Source organism: Protopterus annectens, chromosome 13.part0 (assembly GCF_019279795.1).
Source record: "Protopterus annectens isolate FY-2018-M chromosome 13.part0, PAN1.0, whole genome shotgun sequence".
Taxonomy (NCBI): Eukaryota; Metazoa; Chordata; order Ceratodontiformes; family Protopteridae; genus Protopterus; species Protopterus annectens.
In genome coordinates this window covers 1,194,561,733-1,194,578,940 of record NC_056747.1, presented here as the reverse complement: position 1 = coordinate 1,194,578,940, position 17,208 = coordinate 1,194,561,733, and the positions used below count along the sequence as shown (strand labels likewise).

At 42.9% G+C, this 17,208-nt stretch overlaps 1 protein-coding gene across 1 annotated transcript in view; it reads right to left on the bottom strand.

The window, feature by feature from the left end:
* MAP3K3 (mitogen-activated protein kinase kinase kinase 3) overlaps nucleotides 1-17,208 on the bottom strand; it is a 1,217,405-nt gene that overhangs the window by 843,767 nt on the left and 356,430 nt on the right. Inside the window, exon 7 of the mRNA XM_044055195.1 lies at nucleotides 6,402-6,522. Within this exon, the coding sequence (XP_043911130.1) occupies nucleotides 6,402-6,522 (121 nt within the window). The remainder of the gene's footprint in view (nucleotides 1-6,401; nucleotides 6,523-17,208) is intronic.

The following is a 17,208-nucleotide window of genomic DNA, read 5'->3' as shown; positions in this document are numbered from 1 at the left end:
TCTGGATATTATACTTTGTACCAACTTGCCTTTTGTGATATTTCGCCAGGCTTCTGGGTACAAAGAAACATGCCCACAGACTGCCTTCAGAGTAGAGCAGACAGGCCTCCTTTCAGGAATGCTGGTAGTGCCAGCCGCAAAAGGAATTGAGGTCACCCTGGTTTTGTGGACCCTGTCTGCCTCTAGAACGGCTTCTACTATTATTGCCTCCCCCTCTGCCCCTGGGGAAGGATTCACCTCGTGCGTCTTAAAAAACTCCATGGGATCTTTTGAACCACATTTTCCCAATCTTCTGACCTTTAGGATAAGGTCTTGAAGGAACATAAAAACGTACCCCAACAGCAGTGAGAGTTTTCCCTTCCTGCTCACATCTGGTGAGTGTGTCCTTGACTTTAGGTTGAAAAAATGAGAAACCATCAAAAAGGGTGTCGGTAAAGGTAGGCATGAAGGGATCTGCAAAGTTGCACAAGCGCATCCAGGAGTGTCTCCTCAGGGAAACTCCGGAACCCACTGCCCTGCTCGCTCCATCTGCAGCATTGGATATTAGCTTCATGGAAAAGTTAACGATGGAATTTAAGGTAGATATCGGAGAAGTGACCTTTTATGACACCCCCCGCAGCCAATGAACCTTGGACAGTATCTCCTAAATCCTTCAGATCATCTCTTTGTAGCCTCAAAGTGTGAAAGATAGTTCAGTGATCTAAGAAAAAATGTCGCTGACGAAAAAACACGCTTCCCATATCTGTCCATTGCCCAGGAATCTTTGTTCGGTGGATGGACAGAAGAGGATGTTTCAGATAGTTCCCTCTTGGTGGCTGCTGCCACCACCATAGCATCTACAGGGACGCCTTTCATGAGAATTTCTTTTTCCGCAAGTGCTAACAAGAACTTATTTGGCCTCCAAAGGACTGGTTCCATAGTGCCTGGTGACTCCCACGCCTTTCAACTAACCAAGCCCAGTACCTCATCGAAAGGCAGAGACACCCAGGAGGCTGAAGGTTGAGAACCAAAAACCTTCAGGTACACCGACTCATCAGAAGGGCTGATGGATTTCCAGCTGCCTCTCCGTTTTAGAATCTCTAGGATATCTGCAAAGGAGATATCTTCAGAGGACGATAGTGGGCACCCTTCTGACTCCTCAAGGTCAGGGGAGTCAATATGCTTCTTCTTGCATGTTCTCTTTCAAGGGGCCTCCTCAGAAAGGTATTCTGGGGAGGTCTCGGAGTGGGGCTCACACAATAGGGCTCCCTGAGGCTCTGGATCGCTGCTGTCCTGTGGATGGGGTGGTGCACAGACAGACGCCGGAGCTTTGGAGGAAATAATATGAGTATCCTTGTGTAGAGCTGTAGGAGGGGACAACACACTCCTCAGCTGGAAGGCAGATCCCCCCAGCTCCGAGGACACCTCTGGTTCTGAGGAAACAGAGGGAATCCCTAGCTCCAAGGAGATCAGCTCTGAGGCTGATGTAGGAGCCGAGCTCAGCTGAAGCTCCGACAGGTAAACTCGGAACCGATGAAACTCTGGTCCGAAAGTCCCCCCCCTGGAGCCAACTGGAGAGCTTTAGCCCCTAGACACTCCAGATGGCACTCCAGATGGCGCAGAGAGAGTCAGAGGAAGTATCAGTTCCAAAATCTCCAGAAAGGGTCTCTGAACTGAAGAATCTACAGCAAGCGGTACCTGGCATTCCAGCTCCGAAGATCTAGCTTGGCTCGGAGGAGGAATCATACTGGATGTAATAGTCACAGTCTTAGCTGGCTTCGGAACCGACTGGGTCACAGCAGAAAACAATTTAGCTAGTGCCGACTACTTCAAAAGTCTATGCACCACCCTGTTGATATCATCATCAGATAAGCTCCTAGAGGACCTGGAGGAGAGGGCTGGTGAACAAGATCTCTCCAAAATGGGAGATCTCAAGGTAGGGTAGACCGGTAACAAGTCAGTGGACCGGCTCCAAAGAACAGTCTTCTTTTGGCTCTGAAGGCTTTGGAGCCAAAGGACTAGATTTGTCCAAGTCTATGATCTCCATCGGTTCCGAAAGCTGTGGAGCTGAGGAGATCGAACCATCAGAGGTTTTAGCCAATTTTAGCAGTAGCTCAGACTGAGCCGAAGAAGCTGGAGATGGCCATTTTGAAGCTTTGTCACACTTTGAAGAAGGGGACTTACTGGAAGAGGAAGTGCTATATACAGCCTCCTCAAAGGAAGGTTTCAGGACGCCTTTGAGTATAAGCTTATTTTTTTCTCTCCTGCAGAACACGTGAGCTAAAGGAGTGACAAAAGGTACAAATTTCCTGGAGGTGAATGGCCCCCAAACAACAGACAAATGTTATGCCCATTAGTGATGGACATCTTCTGAGAGCATTTTTGAACCCTGAAGGCTTGGGTTCCTTTTCTCTAGTTTCCTTAGACCTTTTAGGAAACCACACTAGAAAATTACAGGTAAAGCTTAACACACCTTTACAAAAAAAAAAAAAAAAAAAAAAAAAAACCACATAAAATTTTAGTCTGAAACAGTATTACCACACTATAAAACATTATAAACATGTCTAGCAAGACAAGAACAATGAGAACAACTCATCCCTCTAAATTAAGCAGGCAATAGGCCCTCTAACTTAAAAAGGACCTAGTAGAGTTGCGAGCGAGAAGAATACACATTAGGAAAATTATATTTCTAACTAAAACGAGCTAATTTAAGTATAAAAACTAACTTCTACCTTAGCATTAAACTACAACACTACCAAAAACGGGAATAAAACAAAAAAGGCCTTGCGAATGACGGCCACCAAAAGCACACACAGGAAGACAAACAGCACTCGAAAGCACAGCACACAGTTAAACTACAGAGAAAACTATTAACTACCAAGCAATTATTAAAGCTAAAAATAGCTTAATAAAGGGAAAAAAGAAGCTTTTTTTAAATGGCTTAGCCGCAGCCAAGAAGAAAAGCATCCAAACTCGTAATGCGGCAAATTAGATCTGGGGAATTACCACTTCATGATGGGATACCTTCCTGCCATGAGCCAAGTTAGAGACTTCGAGCTAGTATATTCGGCAGAGTCAAAACAGAGGATCGGCTCCAAACCCATCCAGTAAGAATGAAGGCAAGATAGGACAACATAACATTTAAAGTTTTGGAATGGCCTAGCCAAAGCCTAGACCTAAATCCAATAAAAAAATCTGTGGGACCTGACCTGAAGAGGGCTATGCACAAGAGATACCCTCGCAATTTGACAGATTTGGAGCACTTTTGCAAGGAAGAGTGGGGCAAATACTGCAAGTCAAGATGTGCCATGCTAATAGACTCCTACCTAAGAAGACTGAATGCTGTAATTAAATCAAAAGGTGCTTCAACAAAGTATTAGTTTAAGGGTGTGCACACAATCAACTTATTGTCCAGTTTTTATTTTTTTATATTTTATCCCCTAAACAGATTTGTTTTTGTAATTGAATTGTACAGGGTATAGGTCACATTTAAAGGTGGGAAAAGTTTTTAAATTATTTATTGTGGTCTCATTTTGTTATATCACAAGAACCTGGCATTTTAAACAGTGCAAACTTATATCCACTGTGTCTATATATATATATATATATATATATATATATATATATATATATATATATATATGTGGATTCACTTCATAATACTCAAAGCTCAAAACACCCAAGGCTCAAAATCTTGAAAACTCAAAACACAAACTCCAAACACTGAAAACACATATCATACATATGTGAATACAAAGGAGATAAATGGGCTGAGAATAGACGCAATTCAGTTATAAAACCAAGGTGTTCAATCCAAACATCTGAAATAATCCTCAGGTATTACGATAAAAAGTCCAAACAGATTTTTATTAAAACTGTACGACAACAATGCAACTGGATAACATCATGATGACTGATGGCCATCAGTCATCATGATGTTATCCAGTTGCGTTGTTGTCGTACAGTTTTAATAAAAATCTGTTTGGACTTTTTATCGTAATACCTGAGGATTATTTCGGATGTTTGGATTGAACACCTTGGTTTTATAACTGGATTGAGTCTATTCTCAGCCCATTTATCTCCTCTGTAGTCACATATTTTCAGTTATTGGAGGTATATGACCTTTACAGCTATTTTGTTTCTTATTTTACATATCATACATATACTGAGTTTAAACATAAATCATAGCACTTTCCACTAAGTGTAAGCAGGGGGGCAAGCCCCCCTGTGCCCCCCACACCCCCTGCTACTTATATATATCAACTCCAACATTGCACTTCACTACACTAAGTGAAATCTTGGAGTTGATATAATTAAGTAGCTGGGGGGTGTCTGTGTAGGGGGGGGTGCAGGGAGGCTTGCCCCCCTGCTTACACTTGGTGGAAAGTGCTATGATTTATGTTGTTTAAACTCAGTATATGTGTTTTCAGTGTTCTGGTCTTCTATATTATGAAGTTTTCTCATTTTCATTGTTTTGAGGTGAATCCATATATATATATATATATATATATATATATATATATATATATATATATATATATATAAATATAATATAATACATATATACACACACACACACACACATATATATATATATATATATATATATATATATATATAAAGGTCCTATTTGTTTTGTCGACAGTACGGTTCATCGAACCGCACTTTGTCGAAATTACTTTAGCGAAAGTGCATTTTGTCAAAAATGCACTTTTGCTAAAGAAAACAAAACAAAAAAATATGCCATTTGCATGTACCATTAGTTGTACATCAACGTATACTGTTGATGTACAACTAAAGAAACTCTTGTTGAGATCGTAGTACAGTGGGGATAAGGAAATATTCCCTTTTCCCCACTGTAGTGCGATCTCGGAGTGAGAATATTAAAGGAGGGGGGTGTGGGGGGAGGTGCAGGGGGGCCTGCATAATACTGTGTAGTGTGTTTTTTTTTTTTTTGTTAGTTTTTGTTTCTTCCATGAAAGTGCATTTTCGATGGAATGCATTTTCATGGAAGTGAGTTCGACAAAGTATGGTTCGATGAACTGTGCTATCGACAAAACAATGTAGATCCATATGTATATATATATATATATATATATATATATATATATATATATGTATATATATATATATATATATATATATATATATATACACACACACACACACACACATATATATACATATATATATATATATATATATATATATATATATATATACACACACATATACATATATATATACATATATATATATGCATATATATAAATATATATATATATATATATATATATATATATATATATATACACACACACACACACACACACACACACACACACACATACATATATACACATACACACACACACACTTGCCTAATACCTCAAATGTCACAATTCAATGTCAGAGTATCAAATGATCAAATGTACTACAGAGAATGCATTGCTCCTCAAATTATCACCACTTCAATCACATACCAAGATTAAAAAAAAATATATAGAAATGATGTGCTGGAATGATGCAGCAAACCACTGAATACTTAAGAGAATAAGACAGCAATAAAAGCAATTCCGAAGTCAGGCCACAGCACCCTTCTCACCTCCCACAACCTCTTTCCTTATAATACACCAAACTCCATAATATCAGACTTCCCCTACAATGCTGCAAACACAGAATGAAATATACCATGAACTGTACTACTTGGAAGCAATACACATCACTTTAACAGAGACAAGTGGGTCATGCTTTAACATAAATAATCTTCAAAGAATTGGTGTGTTAACACCTATAACTCACAAAATAACCATTCAAAGATATGGCACTTGAAATCCTTACAAGGTGTGTGTGTGTGTGTGTGTGTGTGTGTGTGTGTGTGTGTGTGTGTGTGTGTGTGTACCTATACATACATACACGTATGTCTACATACTTGTAAGAACATGCACACATATACATATAAAGGTGTATATAAAAAGCATGTATCTGTGTATTTTATTACATGCAAAAAAAGAGAAAAACTTATTCATTTGATATTCATTCACACAGTTTAAAATGCACACTTGCACTTCCAAACAGTTTCAAATTCAAGCCTGACACTCCCATTTGTACCAAAATCTGGACTACTGAAGTCTTCATCCAAATGGAAAATGTTAAAACAGATGCCCTGTCCTAAATCCAGTCAGACTCAGCTGATGGAAACTTTTCTGAGTAAGATACAAGGATGCTCACACCACAAAAAAATGAATGCTTGGAGGGGGAAAAAAACACTGTTGGCCATTACTGCTGTCACTGAGAAGGCAAGTCGTATTTCTTCTAAGCCATTTGTCAGAGATAAAATACAGCTTCCAAGTTGAAAGAAAACACTTTCCTTAAATGCCATGCTGTAAACAGTTCATTAAAAAAAAAATGGCAGTACTTACTAACAGAAAGATGCCTGCCTCGGGATTCTGAAGCCTGGAAGGTTGCGGTAATATCTCCAGCTGACTGAGAAGATTTTATTCTTACTTGCTTTGATGGTGTGGAGTGGGATGGAGATGATGACTACAGGAGAACAGAAATCAGAATGAATATGGAGTGTACCCAATGAAAATGCTAATGACCAAAACGGCTACTGAAGTACCTAGCCAGCAAACAATTTCACAAGGTCTACTTTAAACTTTTTATGCACACATTGGCACACTACACTACTCTGCTCCTAAGCACTGGGCTATGCTGCATTTCAAAACTAATGTACACAATAAATAGGATTTTTGAAATGAGCTTCATGAAAACTGCCTCTGGTAATGAAGGACCACCAAAAATGACCAATAACCATGGCCACCTAAAAGAAATGCAAACATACCATATCATCTTGTAAAAAATCTCAATTTGCAGCAATCTCTAGATGCTGAAGCATGTAGTAAGACTTCACAAGCAAAAAGCCTAAATGGAATTAGTTCTGGTGAAAGGTGCCAGCAGCAGCTTTTACATTCTGTAGGAGCATGCTGTAAGTGCACAAGGTTTGTAGGTGCAATATAAATCCCATGCCCTTCAAAGAGTACCATCCTTCAGCTCTTTCCCTTTGCTTGTTTGCTACATCCTGAAGCGACCTAGACAGGCTGCTATTAGTAGAAACGTTATGGTGTATGTGGATGTAAAGTATTTACTTTATAAAGCAGATATGAAAAATGCAACAGGAAATGTCAAACATGCTCTTGTATCAGCTTATCTATGAGAGGACCTTCATTAATGGGACCTACGGTTGGGTTAATCTTCTCCATCCCTCCACTCGTTAAGCACCTTCTTTCAGAAGCTCGCATTTTGCAATAGGCAGTGACACACACCTGTGCTGATGCATGCCATCTCAGAGATTAACTACACAAGAATGCTCATCCACCACATCCACCAGTCTGCACACCGCAGCCACTAGTGACTACCTTTCTGCAAATCTAGACTTCACAGTAAAAATGTCGCACCCTCATTCCTTACACACAAGTAATTCCTGTCAAACCCATGGACCAGCATTTACCCACGACTTCTACAGCCAACCTGACTGAGATGGGTTATCTTCAGACAGTGTAAGGATCGTCTCTGGTGATCATCTTTTACTCAAATGATATATGTACATCTCTCTCTCTCACACACACACACACACACACACACACACACACACACACACACACACTTATGCTATGTCCTTGGAAGCAAAAATCTCATCAGACTCCAACACCAAAATTAGCAGTGCACCACACCTCAGCAGATCACCACAATACACAAAATTCATCATATGCAGAGGTTCTAAAGATTAACTTGCCTAAACCTCAAATTGCTCCAAAACACAACACTGGCACAAAGTATACCCAGAAAGTTAAGCTTACCAGCTCACATAAAACAGGGAGTCCAAAGCTATGGATGTTGAGACCACAAGTCAGTTATCTACCAAAACAAACATTCTAGTTATAGAGGACTCCAATACAAGAAATACAGATGCACCTCTTACCAGGCTGTGCAAGAAAAATGACAGTTAGTTGCTTGTCTGGTGCTAGGATTCATCAGATCACATATGCACTTAAGACCTAGAACAAGTCACCGGTATGACTGTTGCAGTATTCTTCACTGAAGGGATCTCTTGCCAAGGATAGCCTGACATCCAGCCAGTATACCAAAGCCTTCAGATCGTGTAGGCACCGTACATCACAGGTATGCTCCCCGCATAGGGTATAAAACTGATATAAGGACATAGATACTCAGAACTGAACTGCACCATGAGGAAAAAAAATATCCTCAAATACAACATAGAACATGTACTTCCAGAAGAAAAAGTTCAGCCAGGAGGGTAACAAAAGACAGAACACTGTTGCAGTATTCTTCATTGAAGGGAGAGTACAAGAACTAAAAAGACTGGGAGGAGGAAGGCACAGAAGAGCCCTCTACAAACCCATGTGGAACAGCCCTGGCAAAACCTGCCCTGGTCCTAGAAACATTCAATTTGTAATGCTTAGTAAACGTATGAATATAGGACAAAGTAGCAGCTTCAAGGATGGAACTGGTGTCCAAACCCCTAAAAAGGTACCAGAACAGGCAACTGCCCTAGTAGAATGGACCTTTACAGACCAAGATATTTGCCATGAAAGGAATAAGAAAAGGAAATGATCACAGAGATCCAGGAAAAGATGGTACGCTTGGAAACAGCTAAACCAAAAGTCCTAGGATGAAAAGAAAAAAAGCTGCTCACGTTTGTGAATAGCCTTAGTTTTATTCAAGTAATACAATACATGAGCTGTTGATGCAGATTCTAGCTGTGGAGAGAACCTTCTCACTGGCAGACTGTGGAAAAGGAAAAAAAAGAAGTAAGTTGAATAGCCTGATTAAGGAACAACTGATTAATCGTCTTGAGTATAAAAGAAGAATTAGTACGAACAGACAACCTACCTTTGAGAAAAATTTAAAAGGGAGTAATGGCCATAGTAACCTGAAGCTCACACACTCAGCCCTGAAGTACAAAGCTGCAAGGAAGCCGAACTAACAGCTTCAAAAGAAGTCAAAGTCATTTTATCAAGAATAAAACTGATGTCCCAAGGAGGAGGAATAGGCAGTCTCTAGAGCCGGATATAAAGGACACCTTTAATTGTCTGACCTCAAACCAAGAGGCCAAAGGAGGGTTCAAGGGCAGACAAACAGAAATTGCCGACAGGTAAGCTTCAATTAAAGAATATGCCAAGCTTGAATATAGCAGATCACACAAACTGAGAACCAGAGGAACCCCTACTGAGAAGGGATTCTGATGGTGAGAGAGACACCAAACAAACTCTCTTCCATTTAGATGTAGATGATTTTCTGGTAATGGGTTTCCTGACCTCCTGCAGAACATTACGAACATCCTAAGAAAAGATGTGCATAAAATGGATCAAAGCCTCATCACCCACAGTGTCACTTGGAGTGGATAGGTAAGGATGGATACGAGATCCTTTGTCCTGTGTGCGAAGATCCAGCTGGTAAGGTAACTTGTGGTGACTGCCCCTTGCCAAGTGATAAACAAGGGGGAACCAGTGCTGCCTCGGCCAAAAGGGAGCCACCAAAAGAATGTGTGACAGCAGAGGCAGGCAAAGAAAGGTATACAAAAATTTTCCATTCCAAGGAAAAGAGAAGGAATCCACTTTCCAAGTCAGAGGGACTGGCACTCTCTAAAAGAATAGAGGAACTAGTTTGTTCAGAGGGTAGGCAAAAAGATCTACCCGAGGAATACCCAATCGATGAACTATGTCCAGAAACACAACTCTGTGAAGCATCCAATCATGGGCCTGTGGTTCTGGATCTGCTCAGAGTCTAACACTAGACTGTGCCCTGAAGGAATGTAAAACACCTGAAAAGTCACTTGACACCTGATAGGTAGATCCCATGCCTGAAGTGCTAATCTGCAAAGGAGATAAGATTTCGTACAACCCTGGTTATAGATATACCACACCACAGTTGTGGTGACCATGAAGACTGTGTAAGGGTCAGTGAGAGAATGAGATGAAAAGCTTATACAACCAGAAATAGAGCTCTCATCTCGTTTATGTTGATATGGCCTGATCTTTTGTGTGGAGGCCAAAGACCCCGGACTTTCAGAGGGCCACAAGAAGCACTCCACCCCAGATATGAGACATCCTTGACCAATTCCAGAGGGGGAAATGGAGCCCGAAAGGGTAGTCCCAAGTTGAGAAAGAGTTGCTGAATCCACCACTGTAGCTTAAATTTCAAACAAGGAAGCAAAGGTACAGGGAACTCCTGAGGGTGGCAATGTGGAGCTTTCTCATATAGAGCCCTGCAAGATTAAGCACTTGAATGGTGAAGACCATGAATCCCAGAATCCTGAGAAATTCCCTGGCTTTGAGATAGGACAGGACAGCAAAAAGACTGGAAAAAGGTCACAGACAAACCCTTGGGAGCAGGAAGACAGACCAACCTGGGAATGGTCTGAATCCTGCAATCAAGAAAAATATGATCCTGGGAGGGCATAAGCAGACTTCTTGACACTGATGGTGATCTCCACAGGAAAAAAAAAGACAAGTAGTAATGTGAAGATTTTGTGTAAGGCTGCTGGGAGAAGGAGCCTGAATGAGCAATTGTCTAGATAAGGGGATATCTGTATTCCTCAAAGTTTGCAAAAGGCAAGATCATGAGTGAGGCACTTGGTGAATTACCCTTACAGCAGAAAGGGCAAAGCAGAGCACTGAAAATCAGAGGAAGAAACGAAAACATAAAAATTTCCTGAACAGAGGGCGAAATAGGAATATGAAGATAGGCATCCTTGATGTCAAGAGAGAACAAGAAAGCATGTGTGAAAACAGAAGGAAATAAAATCTGAAGACACAGCATCCTGAAAGAAGAGACCTTGAGAAAAGTGTTGAGAAGAGAGTTCCAATATTGGTCTCCACATCCCCTCCTTCAGAAGAACTAAAAACATCCCAGAGTACAAATCCTTTCCCACCTGGGTGGATGGAACAGGTTGAATGATGCCGATGCCCTAATCCAAAAGGGATTGCAAAACTTGGGAAAAGTGAGAGTTGGTCTGGAGAAGGTAGGGGAATACCTGAAAGGAGGGGAAGAGATTTCCATACCATGAAATACCCCTAACATATAAAAGACAGCACCCATGTGTCTGAGGTGATCCATTGGCAATTTGTGAGAGAGTGAAAGAGAGACAGGGAGATTTGATTGAGGGGAAGAGGAGGCAAAAATGTCAAACAGATAGATGCTTCTCCTGAAAGAAAGGCTTCTGAGTTGTTGGAGTCTGAGTGGACTTAGCAGGAGGAATAAGCCTAAATCCTGTCTTACCTTTGGGAGGTTGACAAGTCTGCCTGCAATCAAAAGCATATTTAGAAGGGTAATTTCTCTGAAATCTGGAGGGACTTGAGAGAGATCAGCTGCAGCTATCCCAAAAAGAGTTTTATTATCTACAGGAGCATCCAAAAATGTTGCTTTATCATAATCAGGCAAAGAAAGCCTGAAGATGATACCAAGAATAATGCCTCATCACAAAACCAAAGGCAGCAGCCCTGGAACAAGCATCAGCCACATCGTAACTACATTTTTTGGAGTGACAAGTGACCTGGGAAGTGGACCCAAGCAAGGAAAGAGCCAAAGCCTTCCCTTCAGAATCAGGAAGATCAGACACGACCTTAGCTACCTAAGAAACCAGAGCCAAGACACACTTGGTCATGTGGGTTTGATAATTAACCACCCAAAATTACAAAGTGGCAGCGGTATACACTTTTTTATCCAACCTTTCCATAGCTCTACTATCCTTACCATAAGGAAAGAGCTTACAGGAAGGCAAAAGTTTCAAGGCTTATCAGTTGAGACTGAAACCACAGAAGGGTCAGCAAAAGGACAAATATTTGCAGTCCTTGTGCACCTTGTAGAACCCATCAGGTTTCTTAGGGGCCAGGGGATGAGTCAGGAGTGACAAAAGTAGCAGAGAAGATATTCAAAAGAGCTGCCAACACAGAAGGGGCTGCAGAAAGCTTAGGAGACTCCATCTGCAGAAGCTTACAGTATCTCTTTTGGATGTCAGAGACTTGGGAGCAATCCCACTTAAAGTACTTCATCATATGAGCAACAGACCCCCCCCCCCCCAAAGGATAATTCTTCCAAGGGGTTCAGAGTCCCCAGCTACAACAACCTTGGGTGACCTTCATGGAAGGATATTCCGGAGCACTGCAGAACCAAAAGAAGCTCGACGTCTGGACACAAAATCCAGCTTGTAGTGGGAAATGAAGGTGTGGGAACTAGACCATGAGACAAACATCATCAATTGAAACGTTCGCCTAAAAAACTTGGGACACTGCCACAGATCTAGTAAAGTGAGCTTTGACTCAGTGAGGTCGAGGAACTTCCCCTCCCTCCTTTTGGATTCACAGATAAATTAAATGCAATCTTTTCACTATTTAGCTAAGGTGACCTTGGCAACTGGTTTGCCCTTTTTTGCATTGGAAAAGGATATGAAAAGCTGGTCAGATTTTCTGAAAGTTTTAGTTCTAAGGAAAAATGCAACTGTCTGTGAACATCCAGCAAATGGGGAGTACATTCTCCCTTCTTTTGGGAATGAGGAAAAAATACCGGTCATTTAATAGATTGGTTTACATTATTCTCAGTTGCCACTTAGGGAAGGGAAGGATGGATTAATATGTAATGTCACTCTGCCCTTGTGAAAAATTAAGGGAATTTAGATGACAAAGCTTGCAATTCAAAAACCCTTCTTGCAGAACTGATAGCCACCAGGAAAACAGTCTTCCATAATAAGAATTTCAAATCTACTTTGGCGGAAGGTTCAAAGAAAGGCAGAACCAGAGCCTGTAAAATCACAGTCAGATCCAAAGGAGGTGTTGGATCTTTAACCGGATAATGAAGAAGGAAAGTCCCTCTAAGAAAAGCCTTACACAATTTTGATGAGACCAAAGATGATGCATTTTCTCCCATATAAAAATTAAAAATGGCTGCTAATTGCACTTTTACAGTGGAATGACTAGCCCCCTCATAGAAAATATGAGCAAGAAAGTCTAGGACTGCTTGAACAGGACTGGTGAAATGATCTAATGTCTGCCATTTAGCCCAAACAGCAAATCTTTTCCGTTTCCTCTTGTAAATCCTTCTAGTGGAAGACTTGGGAGAGGAGATCAAAACGTTTTGGACTGGAGATGAAAGGCTGGCAGATCTAGCCATCACTGGAATTGGAAAAAAAACATGCAGTTAGTCTTAGACCTGGGAGATCAGGATGAATCTGCCCTGAAGGATGGGATAAGTAGAGCTCGACAAGGCTAGAGTGTCTAAGGAGGGCAAATCAGATAAGGCCAAAGGAAGGTGAACCAGATTCATCAAAGCCAGACGGGAGCGATGAGGATCACTTTGCTCTTCAACCTGGAAGCCTTCTGAAAAAGCTTGAAGATTAAGGGGAGAGGAAGTAAGGCATAAAGCAATTTGGAGGACCAAGCATGGACCAGAGCATCCCTGGGTGACTGTCCCTGATGGGGGGATCAAGGTGAAGAACCTGCTGCACTTGTTGTGGGGAGAAACAGAGAGATTGCATCAAGGTTGACCCAATTTGTGGAAGATCATGTTTCCCACTGACTGATTCTGAGACCACTCGTGAGGCACCAATACTCTGCTGAGCCTGTCCACTAAAAATTTGTTTCTCCGGAATGTGTGTTGCAATTAGAAAGCAGTTGGTAGAGATCACCCACCACCACACTCTCATTGCTTCTTAACACAGGGGGGTAGGATCTGGTCCCCCCTTTGTTTGCTGATGTACCAAGCTACCAACATATTGTCAGTTTGTACTGCAATAGTCCCTGGACAAAGGAAGCTGTGGAATGCCTGCAACGATAAAGGGACCACTCTCATCTCCAGGGCACTGAGATGCAGATTGGTCTCCTGTGACATCCACATGGCTTGGACTGTCTTGACCCAGGAAATGCCCCCCAACCCCATCTGGGAGGTATCCATGGTTAATGTGGCATTTGGGGGAGGAAGAACAAAAGGGCATCCTTGATGAAACTCTGGGGAGTGAAGCCACCATCGGAGAGAATCCTTGCACACTTGTGATAGTTTAATTGGATAGATGAGGGGTTATTGAAGTGACCCACTGGACTGCCAAGGTCCACTGCAGAATTATCATCTGCTAAGAGAGCAGTTGGTTATAGTGGCAGCCTTGCAGCCCAAGGCCCTGAGAACTAATCTGGCTGGGGGAACTGGGACTGCCAAAATCTGACATGCGGTTTTAGGTTTGAAAACCTGTCTGGAGTAAGGAAGACCAAGATCTTTGTCATATCCATACCTGCCCCTATGAAATATATGCTCTGAACTGGTTGAAGCTGGAACTTTTGTATGTCGATTGCTATGCCTAAGGTAGGACCTAGCTGTAACAGATAGTCCTTGGCCTAGATGAGTAGATGCCTGGTTGGAGCGGTCAAAAGCCAGTCGCCTAGATATGGAAAAACATGGAATCCTTGCAATCTGAGGTGAGCTGCAACTACCTCCATGCATTTAGTGAACACCCTGGGGGCTGTGGTGAGAGCAAAGGGAAGCACGCTGAACTGATGACTGGCTCCCAGCCAGAGGTTTAGGTACCTTCTGGAGTACGTCCATCTTCATGTGGTAGTATGCATCATTCAGGTCCACTGAGCACATTGTTTTCCATTTTTAAAAGAAATAGAATGGACTGGATCGTGACCATCCTGAATTTTGAGGTTTTTACCAATTTGTTCAGGTATGTCAGATCCAAGATGGGCCTGAGGGCTCCCTGTCATTTTTGGTAATAAAAAGAACCTTGAGGAAATGCCTAATCTAATCTGATCTGGCAGGACACTTCTGGATGACTCTTTCTGTAGCAGCTTTCAGATTTCCAACTCTGCTGCCTCTCTCTGACAGGGTGGAACATCCGGAAGGTGTCTTTCATTTGGGGGATTTTGAAAATGGAATTAAGTATCCTCTGGATATGATCCTTTGCACCCACCAATCATTTGTGATGGCTAGTCGGGCATCTGGGTGCAAGGATAAGCGCCCCCCCCTCCCAAATGCCTCCAGAGAAGGACAGGCAGGCAACCACTCAGGAGCACTGAAAGGGTCATTGAGAAAGAATCCTGAAACCCTTGATTTTGTGGACTCATTCCAATGGTAGAAAGTCATTCCATCTTTCTAGTGATAGGAGGGTCTCTCTCAAACAGTGGGCCCACACAACGACAATCCGTCAAAAGGGACATTGACGAAAGATGCCTTCAAGGGGTCCACAAAATCACACAGAATCTAGGTATAACACCTAATGGCAATGCTGCATGGACACATTAGATATCGACTGTAGAGTGGTCAATCGGGAGGAGAAGGACTTCCTATCCTCCTCAGACATCGACTCAGAGACCAAGCTAGAGAGTTCTTTAATTAAATCCCTCTGTAGCCTAGTAAAATGGGAAATGTAGTTTAAAGCTCGTAGGGTAAAGGTAGATGAGGTGTAAACTCCCTTGCAGAATCTGTCCACTGCCCCAGACTCCCTGTTAGGGGGATGGACCGAGAAGCTTTCCTTGGCTAGCTCCTTCATAGTGGCAGCCACAACAACCATGGCATCTACCGGCATTCCCTTAGTCAAACAGGGTCGGTCGGGGGAGCACTGAGGATTTTGTCTGCACACTTGGATATCTGTACTACAGTGTCTGGATGCTTCCAAGCCCTGCTTGAAACCAGACTGACAAGAGCATCAGCAGGCGGGGGGGGCACTCAAGATGTAGACAGGCCGGACCCAAAAGCCTCCAAGAACACAGATTCCTCCAGGGTCGGGTTTTGGAAAGACCATTCACATCTGCCACAGGATTTCCAAGAGGTCTCCAAGAGAGACATCCTTAGGTGGAGATCTGGGGAACCCTTTTCCTTCCTCAAAATTGGCGTCTTTGGTGATGGATTTTTCTGGGGAATCCAGGGCCTCCTTTTGCACCTTCTCTTCCGGGGAATCTCCTCAGTGGGGTATTCCTGGGAAACATCGGAAGAGATCTGGGGTCCCAAAGGTGGAAGTCCCTGAAGGCTTTGTTAGGCCAGCTGTCCTGAGGGGGGCAGTGATGAGGTCTCAGACACAGTCGACAAAGGGGTGAGAAGTGGATCTGAAAAAATGGCAGCTGAGATCTCCAGGCCATTGAGAGGACCCTCTCCACTACCTTGAAAGCAGAATGTACTGAAGATGTAGAACATCCGCCCAGAGTCAAAACTACTAGACAGAGGATCCCTGAACCTGCCCCCAGACCTCCTCTCCAAGAGGAAAGCCAGGCCCAAATTGTCGAACGCTGATGCCCTCATGGGGAAGTGACTGCTCAAGAAACTTTGCAGTTGAGGTCAACTCTTTGAAGTCTACATCAAGGCTTCAGCTCTGAGAGCCGCTCTGCTCCGACATAGCTGGAAATGAGTGAGTTAGCATAGGTGCCAGGGTCAAAGTGAGATCCACTACTGGCTCTGACACCTTGGTTGCTAGCGCATTCAGATCAGAGGGCTCCAAAGTAGCAGGTCAGATCGGAGAAGGAGTAGAGGGTCCAAAGAGTGACCGTCTGCCCACAGTCCTGGTAGGAGACAGGGCTGGCAAGACCCCCATCTGAATCTGCTTTAGATAGAACCACCTCATCAATCTGTCCAGCTCAGATTCTGAAAGACTGTGGGTAGACCTGACAGAAGATGCTCTGGACGGTGGATTTGATGCGATCATTGGAGACCTCTCAGCACAAGATGAACCTGCGACAGGAGGAGGGGAGCTCTGAAGGCAAAGGAGCTCGGGGCCAAGGAGAGGAATGTATGAACTTATTTCGATCTGAAGCACTGGGGTCCGACACCTTAGGAGCCTTGGCTGAAGGCTCATTGGAAAACGAGGAAAAGAACTTCTCCAGGAACATTTTCTGCACTTCTTTTCTTCACTGTACTTTTTGAGAGGGGGCTGAGCTCCTGAAGAAGATGAAGAACCTGCTGATGGGGCAGATGGAGGCAAAAGGCCCTTCAGAATCAGCTTGTTCCTTCTGTCGGCCAGTGCTCTTTGGTGGAAGCCCTCACAGATGGTACAGGAGAGGCATCAACCGGAGTAGGGCCGAGACAATATACGCACTCCCTGTGGGCATCAAATAAAGGAATCTTGTGCCCACATGTTGTGCACTTCTTGAAACCTAAAGGTTTCTCAGACATGACAAAACGTTTTAGAGAGGAACAGGGAAAGAAAGAGAAAGAAGAGCAGTTTCCACCAAG